This window comes from Hippoglossus hippoglossus, chromosome 22, assembly GCF_009819705.1.
Source record: "Hippoglossus hippoglossus isolate fHipHip1 chromosome 22, fHipHip1.pri, whole genome shotgun sequence".
In the NCBI taxonomy this organism is placed as follows: domain Eukaryota; kingdom Metazoa; phylum Chordata; class Actinopteri; order Pleuronectiformes; family Pleuronectidae; genus Hippoglossus; species Hippoglossus hippoglossus.
In genome coordinates this window covers 11,159,438-11,177,344 of record NC_047172.1, presented here as the reverse complement: position 1 = coordinate 11,177,344, position 17,907 = coordinate 11,159,438, and the positions used below count along the sequence as shown (strand labels likewise).

The window sequence follows — 17,907 nt, the reverse complement described above, 5'->3', positions numbered from 1 at the left end:
CACTTGCATTTCTGAGCAATGTTCTTTCACAGGCTTTAATCTGTCGTTAACAAATCTTACTCAACATCTCTGGTGTTCCTAAGGTTACACTGTACACAAAGACCGACATCTGGCCAAACTGAACCAAATGCCAACCAGTTACTAGCAGAGCACGTCCACCTCATGAGTCTTTTACCCAAAAGATAAGACACAGATAGAAATCAAAAACTTTATTACAAAAATAAGTTACACTCACCTCCATTTTACAGTATAAAACAATTTATTTGCAGGAATGCAAAAAACGTTGTTGGCCACCAACAATAGTTTAAAACTGCTAACATCTTTTTTTCAAAAGGTGGTTGTTACGAGTTTATTGAGGGAGTTAACTGTATAGAAAACTGGGATTGAAGAGCACAGTTTCCTTTTTGCTATACCTGGAAATAGAAATCGTTCACTGCAGTATCCCTGGCCACCACTATGTGACTATGATCCCCCACCAAATCGCAGCAGCCAGCATGAGACACGCATGCTCACGGGCTGGGCAACAGGGCAATTCAGTCATCCATTAAGAATAACTCAAACATCTTGTAAATAGTTGCCTTCTTCAGAACTGGGAAGGGATCATTCAAGATTTAGATGTTCTTACATAATGAATGATTGGATTAGGTTGTTAAACATGATCTTGAAGTTGTTTGAAAATGTGTTATCCATATAAAAACAAACCCACTGGAATAATACAGTGGCACAAAAGGGACACTGCAGGGCTTTATTTTTGTTCTTAATTTTTTTTTTTTTTATCAAAGGCAGTTGGATGCCTGTGATGATGAAGCCTTTACAAAAGTAACATTTTTATCCGAAAAACTATACAACCAGTAACTACATACTCTGAAGAAGCAAGGCGGCTAATTCAGTTCAAAATAGGATAAAAGCAGGGCTCGTTCAGACTCATCATATGAGATTGTTTTGCATGCCCAGTTTGACTGTTTGCAGTGTCAGAGCTGCAGCAGAAATGACTATATTACATTAAGTACATCGTTTTTGCGCTGCAGCTCTTGTGCATATTTTGTATGAAAACAAGCCCTGCTTTCATCAATATAGTTTCCCTATTTACAGTACAGGCCGGGTAGTTTAGTCCTCTGTACTGAGGTAGTCAACCAACCCTTTAAAGACAAGTTCTGAAAAGAACCACTTTCCTGGAATGCCTGACTTATCCATGCCAGGTGGGTACACCCTAAAAACCTGCAAATGTTCTCTTTCAAACATCCAGATCAAACGATTAAGATTAACATGGATATTCCGACAATAAAAATTGCGATTAGCACAAAAATATACAATAGCATCAAGCTCCTTTGAGCCACTTCAAACCTAAGAACTTAAAAAAGTGCAAATTCTTCAATAATTATTTAAAAAATGGCATGATCAGGGACAGGGAAGGGGTAGATTGTAAGGGCAATACATAGAGCCATATTTTTCAGGGCTGGGTTCAGGGATTCAGGACAAAGAGGCTGTGGCGAGTATTCAGAATCCTCCGTCATCTTTTTAAGGTGGCAGTTTCAGAAAAAAATGAAAATAAAAACATGGGGGGAGGGGCGATGCTTCTTCTGTAAGGCTGGAATATCATTGGACCTTTTTGTCGTGCTCTTTTGTTTCAACATCCATTGCAGCTTACGGTGTTAACCCCACACATCAAGTCAGTATCCACTGTGACAGGTCAGGACCGCCCTCGGCCCCGTTTCCCTGCTGGACCAAGGAGAGGAAATATAAAATTAGTATGGGGGCATCCATATGGCATGCATTCCCTGTTCATCAGCATGCTAGCAAATTAATAATTACACAAAATTAAGACTAAAGCCAGCATTCAATTACTGGAGTGACTCAACTGTCCTTAAACAGATAGTATGCTGTGAATGACCTTTGTCTGCTGGCAGCAACAAGTTGACAAGCTGCTCTGAAAGACGACACTTGTCAGGGATTAGTTATGAGGCCAATAGGCAGGTGTATCTTTTTTAATTTAAAGGCAACGCGACTATCTTTTGTGCAGCTTTCTGATCTTTAGTAGGATAATTTCAACATAATCAATACATTCCTTTTCTTAAGTAGAGCTGCTTTTATTTACCACAGCACTCAGTCTTTCCCTGAACTTCTGATAACTGACCCTCAGCATTGGAAATATACAGAGACTGAGCACAGCAGTCCCTTTTCAGGACAAAGCACTGAGTGGAAACAAAGCGAGCCATTTAAGAACTTTGCCTAATTAACAGTAATGACCTGGAACATGAAAATCAAGCTTTATTAGTCACCGCTGTGTGACTTAGATTTTACACACTTTGAAACTAACAGGATCAAATTGTGAAAGTTGTCATTTACCTCTGCTTGTTCCAGGACCTCCTCGCTGGGAGAAGCCCAGACGGCCCCTCGGTGTGACAGCACCGCGGCCTCTGGTCTGACTGGCACCGCCACGGACCCCTCCCCTCACTGCTCGTCCTCTGCCGGACCCTTGGTAGTCATCATAGCCATAGTACGGGTCATCGTAGCCACCCCGGTAGTTGTGGTAATCGTATCCATAGTAATCGTAGTAGTCTTCATAGCCATAATAATCGGGAGGGTAAGAATAACCTCCTCGCCCTCCTCGGCCTCTGCCTCTTGTGGGTGGCGGCATGTGGGGAGGCCCGTAGTAATAGTATTCATCATACCTTGGGAGACACACAGGCTCAACATAAATATAGCTTCTTGATTTAGATCAACATTTAAATTTGCTAACTGCTTATGTAAAAGGTCATAGATTCGAGTTGCATTGTTCAAGCTTACATCTGTGTTTTGGCGGCTTGTCTCTGGGCTTTACGCTCTTTCCTCTTCTGGTCTGGGGGCTTGGCGAAGACAATTTCAATGCGCTCTCCTTCAAGTACTTTTTCGTGGAGATCAGCCAACGCCTGGCAATTAAAAAAAAACACGATTCTAGGATCAATCTCACAGCAATGACAAGTTTAAGTCAGGAACTTTAGTGTCATTGCAGAGACTGTCATACCTTCACAGCACCATCTCTTTCCTCAAAGTGGATGAAGGCATAGTCTTTCAATTTTTTCACCCGCTCCAACTTGCCAAATTGACTGAAGGTCTTTTCAAGTATCTCCTCCGTAACAGTGCTTGCTAGGTTCCTCACAAACAGCACCTTGACCTGGGACAAGAACAACAAGGTTCAGGTTTAGGTGACAGAGTCTTATGTTGGCCACATACACACTGAACAGCAACTGATGCGTCCAGCCTTGTGCCTTACCTTGGCCATGACCTCTGGATCCGGATCCTCGATAGGGTCAGCCCATTCCACGGTGACCACATTTCCCCACACCTTCACCTTGCCACTCATCAGACGGCGACGAGCCTGAGCTGCCGTCTTGTGGTCTTCATACTCCAAGAAGCAAAAGCCTCTATTCTTCTTCTTATCATCTGGCTGGTGGTACAATATGACATCATTTAGACCCTCTGGAAACAGACAGAGATGGGTGGAGAGAAAAAAACAGCAGGTGGTTAAGTTGCATCGCTGATTAAAACCAATTCACATCAATAACCTACCAACAAACTATTGACACAATTTAAGATAAACTGTGAAATTAAAGGTTTGAATAAAAAACTAATTTATTAATTTAAGTGGTAATCAGACGTGGAGAAATTAAGACCAAGTTATCCTTTCACCAGATATCGAACCATGAGGGTGAAAAACAAGATTAACTACATCTAGTGTCCAGTCAGATCTTAGCGGTAAAATCGTCATAGTAACCAAAGTCACTCTGGGATTGTTATGAGGTCATCATTTGGACACAACACAGAAACCCCTTACTCTCAAAGCATCACCCACTGATTATTGCATTACAAAGTAGAATGAACCTAAACTTAATTGTAGGTATGATGCTGTTACACAAATCAGCAAAATCTAAGGATCACAAAGACTCACCTGTAACTTTTGCAAATTCTTCAACAATCTGCTCTTTTGTTTTACTCTTGGGGATGGAGCCAACAAACAGTCTATTATTGGCCACAGAGATGCACACGCCGATATGTTTACCCGGTCGAATTTCATTGTTGTTGCACTGCGGAAAGATGGAGGATAGTTTAAGTAACGGGCAAAAAAAAGCACGAGACACTACAATGGAGCGTATTTCAACTTGCTACACAACCTTGCACACACACTTTTGTGATTTAAATGACATTAGCACATTAAGTGATACAAAAACGTTGTTCTCTTGACACAATTCTACCTGCTTTAGTGTTTTTACTTAACGTCATCAGACCCTCTACCAACAATTACAGTAATGTAAACGTACCAATTTGACAGCCTGCTGTGCAGCTTCTTTAGTGCAGAAAGTGACAAAGGCATAGCCTCTGTTCAGGCCACTGAGAGGATCCATCATCAGGCGCAGGTCCCAGATGGGGCCAGCTTTCTCAAACAGTGGAACCAGCTCATCCTCAAAAAGGTCTCTGGGGATTTTGCCTACAAATATCTATAAGGTTGAGAGCAAAGATAATAGTGCATGAGATAAAGTCCTTTATCTGAAATGTTAAGACAAGAGAAGGACTGCATTTAAGTAAAAGGTATCCAGTCAGCTCTTAGCGGTAAGCTATCAGTGTAACCATGGTTACTACAGAGTATATTCAAGTCTCATCATTTGGACACCATCATTTGAAAAGGATGAACAACCAACAAAGTAAAAAGTGATTGACATGTGTAAAGTAAGGTTGTTATGTACCTCTGTACCAATGGTGGGCTGTGCCCCTGAGTGGGCGGACTCTGGTGGAGGACCCCCATACTTCCTCTGGCCTGTTGTCACATCAAGCGTGTAGCTAGTTCTCTCCAGCAAAGCCTGATGTCAAAAAACATAGCGAATTTAAAAGGATAATGTTTTGTCTACAAATGTGCCCTATATTCCAACTGCTTCAGTATTAACGTGTTAAGCTTAACATTAGATTCAGTATCAGTTCTCACTTTGATTTTGGCTTCATCTGGTCCTTTATTGGTGTCTGACACTTTGGTCCCTTGTTTCTCTCTCTGTCTGTACGTCTTCATCACGCCACAAAGAAAGGCACTTTTGTTCTGAAGTGGAAAAAGTATGATCAAACAATAATAATCATAATAAGGACAACATCAGATTATCTGTCCACCACAAAAAGAATAAGTTGACATTACACCACTTTGTATCACAGCATCAGAAGTGAACTAAACAATACACCACTTCCACATGCATACCTGAACATGTGAGAGGTCGCTGTCCTTGAATTGCAAAAGGACTTGCAGAGCACCTTCCTCGTTGAATTCTTTCAGAGCCTCAATCGCTCGATCATCTAAGTCACTGTGTGACACCAAACCTGGAGGAAGGGAGACAAATGCAGAGGGAGAAATGAAGAGCTACAGTAAGAGTCATTCAAAAACAGCAAATAGAACTAAAAGATTTGTTTTAATTACATGGGAGACACTTAATGTTATGTCTTATTTAATAATATGTTATGGATAAGAGTGGGACCAGCCAAATCAAAGTTATGTTCAGTAGTCAGGGTGCACTTTACTCTCCATACAGCATGTCTTTGCAGAACTAATCACAACAGATGTGACAGTGCAACTCGATATGCCACTGCCCTCTACACTGTGGCTAAGGGTTTCTAATGAGCCGGGCTGCATTCTCCTCTGTGGAGGGGCCGTCACCTGTCCCAGGCAGCCACACACCAGACAGCTGCTGCCATTGTTCCTGCCTCGGTCCCATCTGGCTGAAAAGGCCAGACTAGTACTTTTCTAGATCTGACCGACCAAACAAGTCCTAAAATGACCCCCTGAATTTTTGGCACTGCAGCTCACCTCTATACAAACCTGTTAAGATCTGATCAGAGCAACAGATACTCAGGCTGTAGCTGACATCATAATTACATCTATTCATCCCTCTGCAGTAATTGTATGGGATGTGAGCAAATTACATAGAAATTAACAGAGATTGGAGAGGCTCACCAAGACACTCCATGACAATTCATTCACCCTGACACCAGTGATCATGCAACCATGTTGGGAATGCAAATGCTGCTATCATGTACACATTTTCACTAGGAATGTGTAATTTAATATTCTATAGCACTGCAGTACCCATTTTGGTAGGAAACCACAAAAAGTTGCTTCAGGATCCCAATTCCCCCATTCAAAAATGTGATAAATGACAGTACATGCAAGAAATTGATAAACAAAAATTTGCATATTTGAATATGCAAGTTAATTCATTGTGCCTTACCTGCTATGTAAATTTCATCTAGTTTTTCAGCAACTTTCTGTGGTAAACCAGCTTCTAATAAAGTCTGGAAGTGCTCAGAATGGGTAACTGCAGCAGAGGTGTCCATTGGTTCTTCTGGACCATTTCCATTAATATGTTCTGTGGCCATGTCTCCAGAAATCTGTGTAGATGCAATGAGCCAAATTAATCCTGGGTCAAGGGCAAGACTTGGGATGTGTTCAGGAGAGCGCAAAGTCTCAGACATGACAGGTAAATCATTTAAAAATGCATACAAATAAAGAATTGACAATTTATGATCTTTGAAGGGGGTGTCTGACAAATTATTATGCACAAATTATGAAAAAAGGGAAGATTACAGTGTGTTAAACAAGTTATCGTGGTCATTTGGACCTATACCATCTAGAGACTTTTCACTGTCCTGACTCACACTTGCAGCTCTCAGCCTGCATGAGGTAGCAGCCCATAAACCTTCATATAGGCTGTCGACACAGATGTTTTAACATTGCACAAAAAGCAGACAATGCACATACGGAATCCCCAACAGAAATCGATTAAATGACCTGTAAAAAACAGTTAAGCTCCTAAGTTTGTGTCCATGTGGCGGTGTTTCCTACTTGCGGTTTGTTCTGGGCTCAGATATTAGCAAACGTTCATTTGCTAACTACTGAATCTCTGCGCCTTCGATGGCTTCTGCTGCAGGAGCCTTGTTTGCTTTGGCCTCTAAATTACATGTTAGCTTACCTCCTCGCTGCTGACTTCAGCACAGGCTAGATAGCCGATACACGTGCTCCATCACAGAGTGAGCCCCGGTTTCCGGTGGCTGACCAGTGATTGTGCACCCATTTTGTTTATTGACACTTTGACAGCGCGGATTGTGATACTTAAATTAATACTCCCACCAGAAATCACGTCAAGAAGTAACCCAGTCGGTACTTCACTCCTGTTGACGCTGAGAGACACTGAGGCAAGAGCTCGTGCAGAGCAGCGATCCCACTGATCTCTGCTCCCAGTACTGGATCCGGCAACGCTGGACTCAGCAAAACGTGGACGACAAACTTCATTTTCTGGCTAACGTTGCCTCGGCTAACGTTACCTGTAGCTAATATACGCTTAAAGATATCATGCCATCAATACCGTGTAGTGCCTGCTAATCGATCACGTTATATCGGTAAGCACGTGCTTTCTGTGGTTAAAACATTTCTACGGCGTTAAAAGTCCAGATTAAACCCTCTGATAAATCGACCTTAGTATTTCAACCTGTAACGCTCAAAAATGTCTTTGATTTAATTATTTTTACGTGACGAATATGGCAACGTTGGATTTAGCGGGGAGGGACTGACTCGCACACGTTGAGGCTAGCTAGCTAGCGGGCTAGTTTGCACAGCTAACATTACAGCAGCCAAGCTAACCGGGGACCTTCATTGAGACAATAACACGACGCGCTAATATGCACTTTACACGGATACTTCTGCTGTTAGTGTTTCAGTCGGCGAGAAGAATGACAGGTAGCAGGGCAGCAACACGGGATTGCTGGGATAAGTGGCTTTTCCCAGCTAGCTGCCTGCTAGCATACAATGACAATGAGCATGTCAACTCCGCGATCTGTCAAAATAGGCTAACGTGCGCTAGCATGCTAATGCGAGCGGATTTTCAGCGAGGCCATTGTTACATCGTCATTTGTCGGTATAGACTTAGCTAATTAACACACCACAGCTTTTAGATTTAACCAGAGCCACCGGGGCCTTGAGAGCCGGAGCCTTTAGCCCGCTGGCTGCGTGGTTAGTCAACGTGCCGCCACATAGGAAGAGTCCATTTTCAAAAAGCCGGTCTGGAGAACTCGTTCCCAACCACCACCAGTTCCCACATTGTTTGAAACAGCACCGCACGATTTCGGACTTTACAGCAATCAATGCAGCAACAATGACGTGACCAGTTAGTAGCATTCGCCCTACCTGCCGCCGGCTCACCAACGCGTATGGTGCTGATTGTTTAGGAAGATAAATGTGATATTTAAAAGACAGAAAAAGTGTAAAACTCCCGGCACTGGTCCGGCTCCAGTCATTCACTCTTGATGATGTAAAATGGCTGCCACGTTCACGCCTCGAGTTTTGTCTCGTCGATGGGGTTTCTTGGACAGTCCCGCACGGGCTTGCCTTGTATGCATTGTACAGTAGAGACGGAGGCACTGAGGCAGCAGCGGGTCAGCATCGAACACCATCAAGCGCCATCAGCGCCATCATCGCCGTGTGACCTGTTTCTCCATCACTCTGCTCCGGTTATGGAACCTATACAGCTGTTGTGCTCATATAACACATTTTTATAGACTGTATATTACAAATAATGGGACAAATTGTACATTTATAATGTACATGTTTTTATACATTTATATTTTACATTTTGGGGGGGAAACAGCCTTGTGTTTAGTGTATTATTTCTACTTTATTGTATATAGCATATCTATTTGGTTTCATATTTTAAATAATCGGATACATTTTATATTACCTGCAGCTGCCGTGCTGTTTTTCTGGAAAGTTCAAAGTAGCAGGTCTGATATAAAACAGTAATTACATTAATATGGTATAATTGTTGAAATTGTTTTAAGGCTGCGGCTGATTGCTTCCATTATCATCTAGTATGCAGGTGATTATTTCCTATATCTTTTTCTAATCTAGACTAATTTTATTCATATTTATATTCTTACCATATTTCGCCCTTGCACTGCTTCTTCCTTGTGCTGTTGTGTCACTTTTGGATTTCCTCTACAGAGGATCAATCAAGGTACATGTTATTTTATCTTATTTTATCTTTTCTTAACTTATCTTATGATCAGACCCAAAGTCCATTATAGGCTAGGCAAGTTTATTTGTATAGCACATTTCAACAACAAGGATTTACACACAGAAGTAGATCAATAAGATAAGAAATTAAAAAAGTGGAAATGTGGAGCATTTACAACTGAACGCTGCTTCTCAATGTGTAGCTATCAACTGTTTATATGGCATGTGTATTTTTTTAAAGTGTAAATATCTACCATGCATATTACACATTTTTTTCTATTTCTTATGTTTTTAATATTTCTGTTCTGTTTCTTTTTCTATTTCTTATATTTATGCTCCCACTAACACACCACAGCAAATTTTCTCGTATGTCTATACCTGATCATGAATTGTTAGTAATTCACTACTATTCAATCACACCCACCAATAAATCATTGGATATGAGAACCAAAGTGTAGGACAGTGATGTAATATATATATAGTGTACTGTTAATGATAATAAAAATGAAAAATCCCCCCCAGTTTCATAAAATGATATTCTTTTTGCATGTGATATAACATTCAGTATGTTTTTAATAACAATAATAATAATATATTTTTTTTACTATTGTCACTATTCTCACATATTGTGTTATTAAATGTCAGTCCCCATGTGTTTACAATTATAATCCAACCAACACCTACAGTATATATTTGATCTTATTAAACCAGCACTGTATATGTACTTTAGTATTTACAGTATGTAGCAGACTGTTTTTACTGGAGGTAGAGAGGCAGGTCCCACTTCCTACCACACTGTGTCACTCTTCTTATGGCTTTAAAACACACCCAGCCAATACATGAACAAAAGAATATGTAAGGAGTATGTGTGTTTTCCAGAATATTATTCATTTGATTCAATAAATACACAACAAGGCACAATGATTACCTACTGAGAATTTATTTAAGCAAAAATAAAACAATTATTTACAGATTTTGTAAAATACAGTTGTGCATGCATAACAAACTGGACCTTATTATTTGAATGCTTGTGTTTGCTGAAGCAAATCTGTATTCAAATCACAATAACACTGTGAACAAAGTTTGCTGAGTTAGAGTTGAGAGTGACTTTCTATCACTACATTGTGTACTATGTTACTTGATGTGGGTGTGTCAACTGCAAATTGCAAGTAAACCTTTTTGAATGACATTTTCTGGGCTCACATACTTGAACCTTAAAAGGTTAATGTCTAAGCATGAACTAATATTAGAAATTATTGTTTGTTTATGGTTTGTCACATGTGGTCAGTGTTGAGCCTTGAGAATTCTTTGCAATACAGTTACTTTGCTGTGACATTACCATACAGTAGCCTATATGAGATTGGGGGTTATCTGCTATCCCCATCACAACTGGAGTGAATCATGGGCTTAATGTTTGGCTCCTGGCTGAGATGATAAAACTTGAACAGGTAACCAACTCCAACAACCCCCACGGTTATAGAGCATTAACATCTGGATGATGATGCCTGGAGTAGTTCGGGGGAATAACTTACGCAGGTGTGGAGGAATGGAGCTACGGAATGATTTCCTTTGGATTTTTGGCTCATTCTCTAAAATCAGTAAATATGAATAAGGTGTGTTGCAGACATAGACATGACAGACATGGCATTTAAAAAAAATAACGATATAGGATTGCAAAATATTACAGAGACAAAAAGAGAATAAAACAGATACTTGTAAACTTCGGCTCTACAGGTGGAATCGGTGGAATTCACGATAGCATCTATTCTGTTCTGTCTTTTGGGGACTCCTCTGAGAACATACCCCAAACAGACAGATATTCTTCTGCAGGAAATATATTTGGAAAAGTAAATACCTTTGCATTCAGCTCTAAAAATAATGGGCAGGAGTTGCCAAGACTGTAAAAGAGGTCTACTGCAGGGTTTGGGGCATTAGCCAAAAGTCATGTCTGCAGAATTTGTGCTCGAGCTATAAAAGGACTCTTCAAATAAAAAGAAGTGGAATGCTCAACTCAGAGTAAAGCAGGGGCCAGCCCAAAAGGCACAGAAATGACAGTCGTCAAATAAGTGTGTAACACTTTTCATAGGCTAATTGCTAAAATCCTTTAGCCTTGAATTACTTTTTCATGTAGTTTTAGAGCTACAAAAAATCTTATTTAGCCATGAAAAGTCAAGTGAAGACAGAGTTTCTGAAGTCAGTATCATATTAATGTAGGTATAGTTCCTGAAATGTGAATAACAGCAAAATGGATGGAATGACCAAAACAGTGTTCATTAAGAGGCTTCTGCGAAAAAAATATTGTATTTAGGTTTCAACTGGTGAGAACAAAAACGTTTACATCAATGGTGTCAAATTACACCTTTAACCCAGACTTAATATAGTACTTCATATCAAACACCGGATAGATTTGTTTGTTTGTTTTATTTCTTTAATCCTCCACCTTGGATATGCATGCTTATGGAAACATTAAGGCTTTATGTCTGGAGCGCAGTTTAAGAGCCTCTGATGACCACCATGTGCTCTTGAGGGCCATAATTATTCCTATATTACATTTCTTTCATGGCACCATGTGGTGAGAGCATCTCTGTGTGTCCTCATCAATCAAATGGCCCCTGAGCGCTTGAGCAGAACCTCTGTTTTTTCACTTTCAGTTGTGTGTGTTGATTTTAGAAATGTGCTCTTGCACTGATGCTGAAGACACACAGTAAGTTTATGTGTCTGTGTCGTCTATGCATTATATTGCATTTCCCATTAAATTGATAATAAATTAAAGGAAAAAATGTATTGACATGGCAAATAAAATGGAGTAATTTATATAAAGCATTCTGATGTTTGGCCACATTTTTTCCTGATCAACTGTGGTCATGTTACTTTGTTTGTTTTCTCATTTTGGGAGATAATTCATTTGTAGAAGTAGCAGGCGTAGAGTAAATAAAATAATACAATAATACAAAATTCAGGAATAAACAAACAACACCGTCAGGTATAAGTATAACATGTAATAAAATTATAAGAAAGTAGTGTGATAGTCCTATATTCAAAGGTCACAGTGCAAATATTTAGTGCTGAGAAATAAGATTAATTTTGTCGTAGTTTCGAATTGCATAGTCTGATGGCTGTCGGCAGAATTTACGTCCTTTTTAATTAAAATTTTTTACCAAAATTGTGGTGTGACTTCCTTGTTTGGTGTTGTCTTAGCAACTTGAAATTCTTTCTTTTAATGAATATCTTCCTCGGTTTTGCCACATTAAGCAGCAGTGAGCCTGCACGGACTTGATGGGCTTCAAACTCATTATCAGTTATCATTCTCTTTACCGCTTCAATTAATATTGGAGCCATTAGGTGAATTACCAAGACAATTACAGACCTCAGCCTGATAGCATAAGGATGTGGGCCAATTCAGGCAAGGATGTTGCCACCTCTGGCCTTCATGCGGCACGGACAAAATGAACACAAGCCTCAAGCTGCACATTTGTAAAAAATAGCAAATGTGGCCTAAATATCCCAAAACAAATGTGAGCCTTTTTTTGCCAAACATTCTGTGCTCTATAGGCAAGATGTAATCCGGATATGAACATAAAGTGGCTCATATGCAAAATGGTGACTATGGCCCAGATAGCACAAACCTAATTCGGGCCACCTTTGGTTGACATGCGGTATTGCTATGGCTTACTTGTGGCCTAGATCTGGCCAACAGGAGTGTCAAGTGCCATCATTCCATGCGATATGTGGACCAGGTGTGGAATGTGGGCCAAATCTGATCAGAGCCTGGCTGCAGAGAATAGACCTGATCTGCTAACCTCACCATGACACCCACCATGGCTCTATCCTCTGCAGCAACAGTGACACCAGAGCCCCTGAGAATACATCAGATTTCTGTTTCATCGAGCTTGACCGCCACATCGTTTGCTCTACACCTGAAGCTTTACATCCCTATGGTGCTCATCCTGCTACTGTCGGATCAATACAAAGAGAGAGAGCGAAAATATAGAAGAACACATCACAAGTCTCATTTCACACCTTTGCTATAGCGCACCTGCAGAAGCTACATAACACAGCAATGTGATTTGCTTTAGCACATTGAAAAAGAGGAAAAGCTGAACATGTCTATGAACGAATCCTCGATACTTTCATTCTCAGCTGGTTGAATTGGATTCAATGAGTTGCTGTTATGAGCTGTTGTTATATCATGTACAACAGGTTTCTTACCAGTTATCTCAAACATCTCCTGCACATCTCCACCACTCACCCAGCTTAGATACAGCCTTTCACTCATCAGCCCTCTCCGGAAAAATTATTGATTTTAGACGCTGCTGCAATTAACCATGTCTGACATTACAAACTCGGACAAATGAGCACGATAAGATAAAAACTGTTAGATCTTGTGAGATGTGATCGTAACTTTTAATACTGATCAGTTTGAGGTGTCCTGTATTTTCCACCAAGTATGAAAATGAATATGTGGGCCTCTATTCGAATTCAAATGTGATTATTACAGTCGATTATGGGACAATTTGTCAATAAAGTTACATGGGGGGGGGAAGCCAAAGTTACAGTGCATGATGCTACAGTCGTCAATCTTTTCCACAGGATTGAAACTACTCCCACGTATTATAAGGTTTAGACAATGTGATAAGTGCAATGACGTTGGCTGAAATAAAAAAAAACTAAACAAAACCCATTTACAATCTCTGTGATTTAACATGCTTTCCTCCGCACTTACTGAATTACATGTCTTAAGCCAAGGATTTATCACCAGCACAACCAAGGACGCAGGACGAGGGAACTTACAGAACACTCAGGTGAAATACAAAATAAATTCATATTCATCCTTGACATTTCAGATATCGGAAGCGAACAGATGGGTACTCCTTCACAGCTATTAAATATTCTTCCACTCATTCAGAGCCGCTTCCACTCAGCCATCCTCTCTTTTAAGGTGCCACTGCACTGAGACAATGAGTTTTGCTTCCATTTGAGGATAAAGAAAACTACACACCCCACAAAAATTGTTTAGTTTAAGTTTTAGTAGATTTAATATTTTAATAAGTTTGTAGTTTTTACATTGTTATTCATTTTAAATTCTAGAATGCTATTATTTGGAAAACGGAATAGACAGTCTGAGTCTGTAGCTTTTCTTTGAATAAAAGTGTAAAACATACTTTTGTCATACTGCATTGCCTGATTTTACCTTTATGGTGGTCATGGTAAATTTGTCTTTACACATATTTTTCGTTATTTATTATTTATTCATAACTTGTACTGTGTCTTTATTTGTTTTTGTTATTATGGTGTTTTTCCTATTTTTATTTGTGAAGCAATTTGTAACTTTTTTTGAGAATTGCTTTTATAATCTGCTATTCCTTCATTATTTAATGGATCCATGAAGTGTTCTACCTGATCTGAGACTTCTACAGTGATGACATTTCATACTTTTAATTACTATTCTTTCCATTTGGTATATAACATAATCTTTTTACTACGCTCTCAGGTCACTTACAGAGTGTTGCAAATGGTTTCCCAAGCAGTTAACTAAAATGACCAAGAAATCCTAAACCGTTGACCCTTTCCCACTGTGACGCGACAAATAATAACAACGCTCAGTTACCAAGCGACAAAAACCCGGGGATTACATGTATCATCCTTAGTCAGAACGGTGGGATGATGGAAATATGTTTTGACTTTGTGTGGGTTGTTCTTATCATTTTGTGCTATGGGGGGATTATGAGGAGGAGAAGAGGCCAACGAGAAGGTGAGATCAATGATAAGGTTTCGCCCAATCCAGGAAGTTTGTGGCGACAGTAGTATAAAAACAGAAGGACTGAAGCAGAGGTCCTCAATATAAAGGATTCCTGTACAGTGGCAGCATGAAGGGGAAACTTTCTATCAACATGGTAATACTCCAATAATCAACATCCATGACTTATATGTTTGACTAAACAGATATTTGAAACTGATGATTTTCTTTTGTCTCCAGGTAACTGCTGCGACCTCGAAGGGCTCTGTGAGATCAGCTGGACTGTCTCTTATCCTCTTGTCTTTTTTCCTTTACATAGCTGATTCTTATCCAAACACTGAGTTGTCAAACAGTAAGGTTCTTTCACAATATCTTCCTCTGATGTCGTACCATGTAATTGTTAATCCTGCTATCATGAATCACATGTGAATGTAAAAATCTACTGTATTTTAGTAAATTAACACAATCTGCCTTTACTCATCTCTGCTCTCAAAGACTGCACATTGTGATTTTTATCTCAGATGTCAAATGTTGCTGAACGTCACCACCTGTTGTTTTGCACTGCTTGTGAGACCGCTGTCATGTTTCTCCAGTGGGCTGCGAGGAGTGCACGCTGAGGAGGAACATTTTTTTCTCCACGGATCGGCCAATCTTCCAGTGCGTGGGCTGCTGCTTCTCCCAGGCGTACCCGACGCCTCTCAAGGCAATGAATACGATGGCGACCCCTAAGAACATCACCTCGGAGGCAACATGCTGCGTCGCAAAGCACAGCTACGAGGTACAGACAGGGCACATGTCAGGCATAGTTTGTTTGTGTCTATTTAATCTACATTACTGAGGTCACAGTACGTTAAGGTGAGTCTTGGAGATGAGGCTGGTCACCTCATGGTCAAGCTGCCTCAAGTGTAAGTGCAGCGTCCCTGGTTTAAATATGGCCAGGCACTCATCCCCCTTTTCTTTCTCAATGTTTCCTCTCTGTCACAACTACTGCTATCAATAAAGGTAAAATGGCAAAATATCTGTAAAAAAATATACAATTTTCACATAATAAAAATGGTTATTACAGAATTGAATTATTTTTAGGGGTTTTATTCTATTTAGGGTTTATCTTATGATCAGTTTAGTTTTGGGGATATTGCATTTTTCGATGCTGCTGACTTTTACCACCAAACTTCAGATACAAATATTTTGTTTTTATTCAGCTGTATTCATTTGACATCTGTAATTTATCAGTTTTAATCCACATAAGAAAAACTACACGTTAAGCCACTGACATGCAACATGTTGTTTGAGATTAAACCAGTGGTTTCCTGTGTTTTTGGCTCGTGATCCTTCAGCAGTGTCCAGTCGGGGGCCTGTTGTCACATTTTAGGACGTTTGTGTGTTATTAGCAGTTGCATCAAAGAAGCACTTCCCCTCAAACTCAGATGGTTTCAGTTAAGTAATTGTTCAAGGTCCAAAGAGGTCACATTCTCAGATATTTCACAAAAGAAACCAAAAACAAAGAGTGCAGCTTATTCAAAAAATGAAAAAAAAAAATTCTTCTTTCCTTTCCGTCCTCCATTATTTGAAGTAAAGTATAATAAATCATCATTTAAAGGGGCCGGATTTCCCTAGAATTAGTTTACTTTTACTTTTGGTATTTGAATTACATATCTCTGACACTTCTGTTAACTTGCAACAGAATATTTCTAATTGAAGTACCTGAGTAAAAGATCTGGTTACTTCCTGCACCGCGGGTATTCTCACTGATGTTTGGTTCTAGTTTCACTCTTGTTTCAATTCTGGTTTCTGTTAACAGATGTTAAGAAGGGCATGAGGAGCAGATGTTCACAGGAGGATTTGATCAGACACACGTTGTACATTTACTTGCTGCCGTAGCCTGGTGTGACTCTGTTAGTGTTCACGATCATCTGTTCCTCTTTCAGACGGAGGTGGCCGCCATCAAGGTGAGGAACCACACAGAGTGCCACTGCCACACCTGCTATCATCACAAGATATGACAGATGAGAAGTGGAGGCCGTTCCTGCTGCGCTCAGCTTGCCAACAAATTGTGTTTCTTGTAATAGGCTAAAGCTTTTCTCTCATTTTAAAGTGCATGTTCTGGAGTTGAAAGATAATATTTTTTAGCAATCCTGTGCCTTTGATGTGTAATTAGCCTTCGATTATGCATTGATAGATGTACTGTATATTGAAAAGCAAATAAAATATGCACCCAGACGTTGCATTGTCATTGTTGCATTTTAACTCATGCATTGATCAGTGTGTGTGTGTGTGTGTGTGTGTGTGTGCATTTGTCTGGACCATAAACCTAACAGGGTGAGGACATTTTGGGAAAGTGAGGACATTTTGCACTTTGCCTGTGTGTTTGTGTGTGTACTCGTCTCAAAGGAGACCTCATGGGTACCAAAGCCCCGCCCTAATGAGGCAAAGTATAATTTCTGATGTCGTTGTTAAGATAAGGTTTTGGTTAGGCCGTCCACAATGAATGGGAGTCAAAGTCAAGTCATAATAAGGATAGCTTGTGCAAACCTGAGTGTGTGTGTGTGTGTGTGTGTGTGTGTGTGTGTGTGTGTGTGTGTGTGAGAGTAAGTCACACCTGCTAAATCAATAGTAACGCAGGTAGCAACAGGTCAGTAAAAATAACAGTTCTTTAATTCTGCAATTTAGAAGTGGGAGCCGAACAACATATCAAGGAACCACTTGAAAACTTGCCAGCCAGCATGGTTGAAAAGTCTTGTGCTTCCAGAAAATGGAAATATGAACATCTGCAATTTCATGATAGCCGCGCAAAGAAAGGAGTAAATGCATCCATCTGTTGTCTGGGATGTGCAGAGATGAATGGATCCATCTTCTGAGACTCCAATTTCAACTTAAAGCTGATCTGTGCCACGCATCATGTAAACCGCACCTCACACTGTCCATATTTCAGAAACATAATCACGACACTGTTACGACACAGAGTAACGTGCAGACTTACACGCTGCCCTTTGGGGGGAGAGTTTTTCAGCTGACTGACCCCTGTCAGTGAACATCTGCCCCTCTGAAGCGCCAGTGAGCAAGTCACAGTGAATCAGGGACGACACCCCACTCTGACCATCGTGAAGGGATGAGGACATTAACACTGTGGATACCTTTAAGATAAGATAAA

General features: G+C 40.2%; 2 protein-coding genes across 3 annotated transcripts; one reads left to right on the top strand and one right to left on the bottom strand.

The window, feature by feature from the left end:
* Window positions 1–240: 240 nt before the first annotated feature.
* LOC117755709 (heterogeneous nuclear ribonucleoprotein Q) lies at window positions 241–8,366 on the bottom strand. Of its 2 annotated transcripts, XM_034575728.1 has the most exons (12): window positions 8,195–8,366; window positions 6,243–6,402; window positions 5,219–5,337; window positions 4,958–5,065; window positions 4,722–4,835; window positions 4,299–4,475; window positions 3,929–4,064; window positions 3,254–3,459; window positions 3,005–3,154; window positions 2,788–2,909; window positions 2,347–2,672; window positions 241–1,719 (listed from the first exon to the last, which is right to left on the bottom strand). In XM_034575728.1, the coding sequence occupies exons 2-12, from the start codon at window positions 6,388–6,390 to the stop codon at window positions 1,691–1,693; spliced, it is 1,635 nt and encodes a 544-aa protein (XP_034431619.1). In that variant the 5' UTR covers window positions 6,391–6,402; window positions 8,195–8,366; the 3' UTR covers window positions 241–1,690. The 2 variants fall into 2 exon arrangements, with proteins under 2 accessions (XP_034431619.1, XP_034431618.1); XM_034575727.1 differs by lacking the exon at window positions 6,243–6,402 and having other exon boundaries at window positions 8,195–8,329.
* Window positions 8,367–14,755: 6,389 nt separating this feature from the next.
* cga (glycoprotein hormones, alpha polypeptide) lies at window positions 14,756–16,976 on the top strand. Its single transcript, XM_034576977.1, has 4 exons — window positions 14,756–14,913; window positions 14,997–15,108; window positions 15,350–15,534; window positions 16,685–16,976. Exons 1-4 carry the CDS (start codon window positions 14,887–14,889, stop codon window positions 16,757–16,759), a joined length of 399 nt encoding a protein of 132 aa, XP_034432868.1. The 5' UTR covers window positions 14,756–14,886; the 3' UTR covers window positions 16,760–16,976.
* Window positions 16,977–17,907: the final 931 nt, after the last annotated feature.

Excerpts from the sequence above, each read along its gene's own strand:
- LOC117755709 (XM_034575728.1), bottom strand. The coding sequence starts at position 6,390 with ATGGCCACAGAACATATTAATGGAAATGGTCCAGAAGAACCAATGGAC. Across the intron at positions 4,065-4,298 it reads CACAGCAGGCTGTCAAATTG|TGCAACAACAATGAAATTCG; the intron begins GTACGTTTACAT and ends ATCTTTCCGCAG. Across the intron at positions 2,673-2,787 it reads CAAGCCGCCAAAACACAGAT|GTATGATGAATACTATTACT; the intron begins GTAAGCTTGAAC and ends GTGTCTCCCAAG.
- cga (XM_034576977.1), top strand. The coding sequence starts at position 14,887 with ATGAAGGGGAAACTTTCTATCAACATG. Across the intron at positions 14,914-14,996 it reads GGAAACTTTCTATCAACATG|GTAACTGCTGCGACCTCGAA; the intron begins GTAATACTCCAA and ends TTTTGTCTCCAG. Across the intron at positions 15,535-16,684 it reads TCGCAAAGCACAGCTACGAG|ACGGAGGTGGCCGCCATCAA; the intron begins GTACAGACAGGG and ends TTCCTCTTTCAG.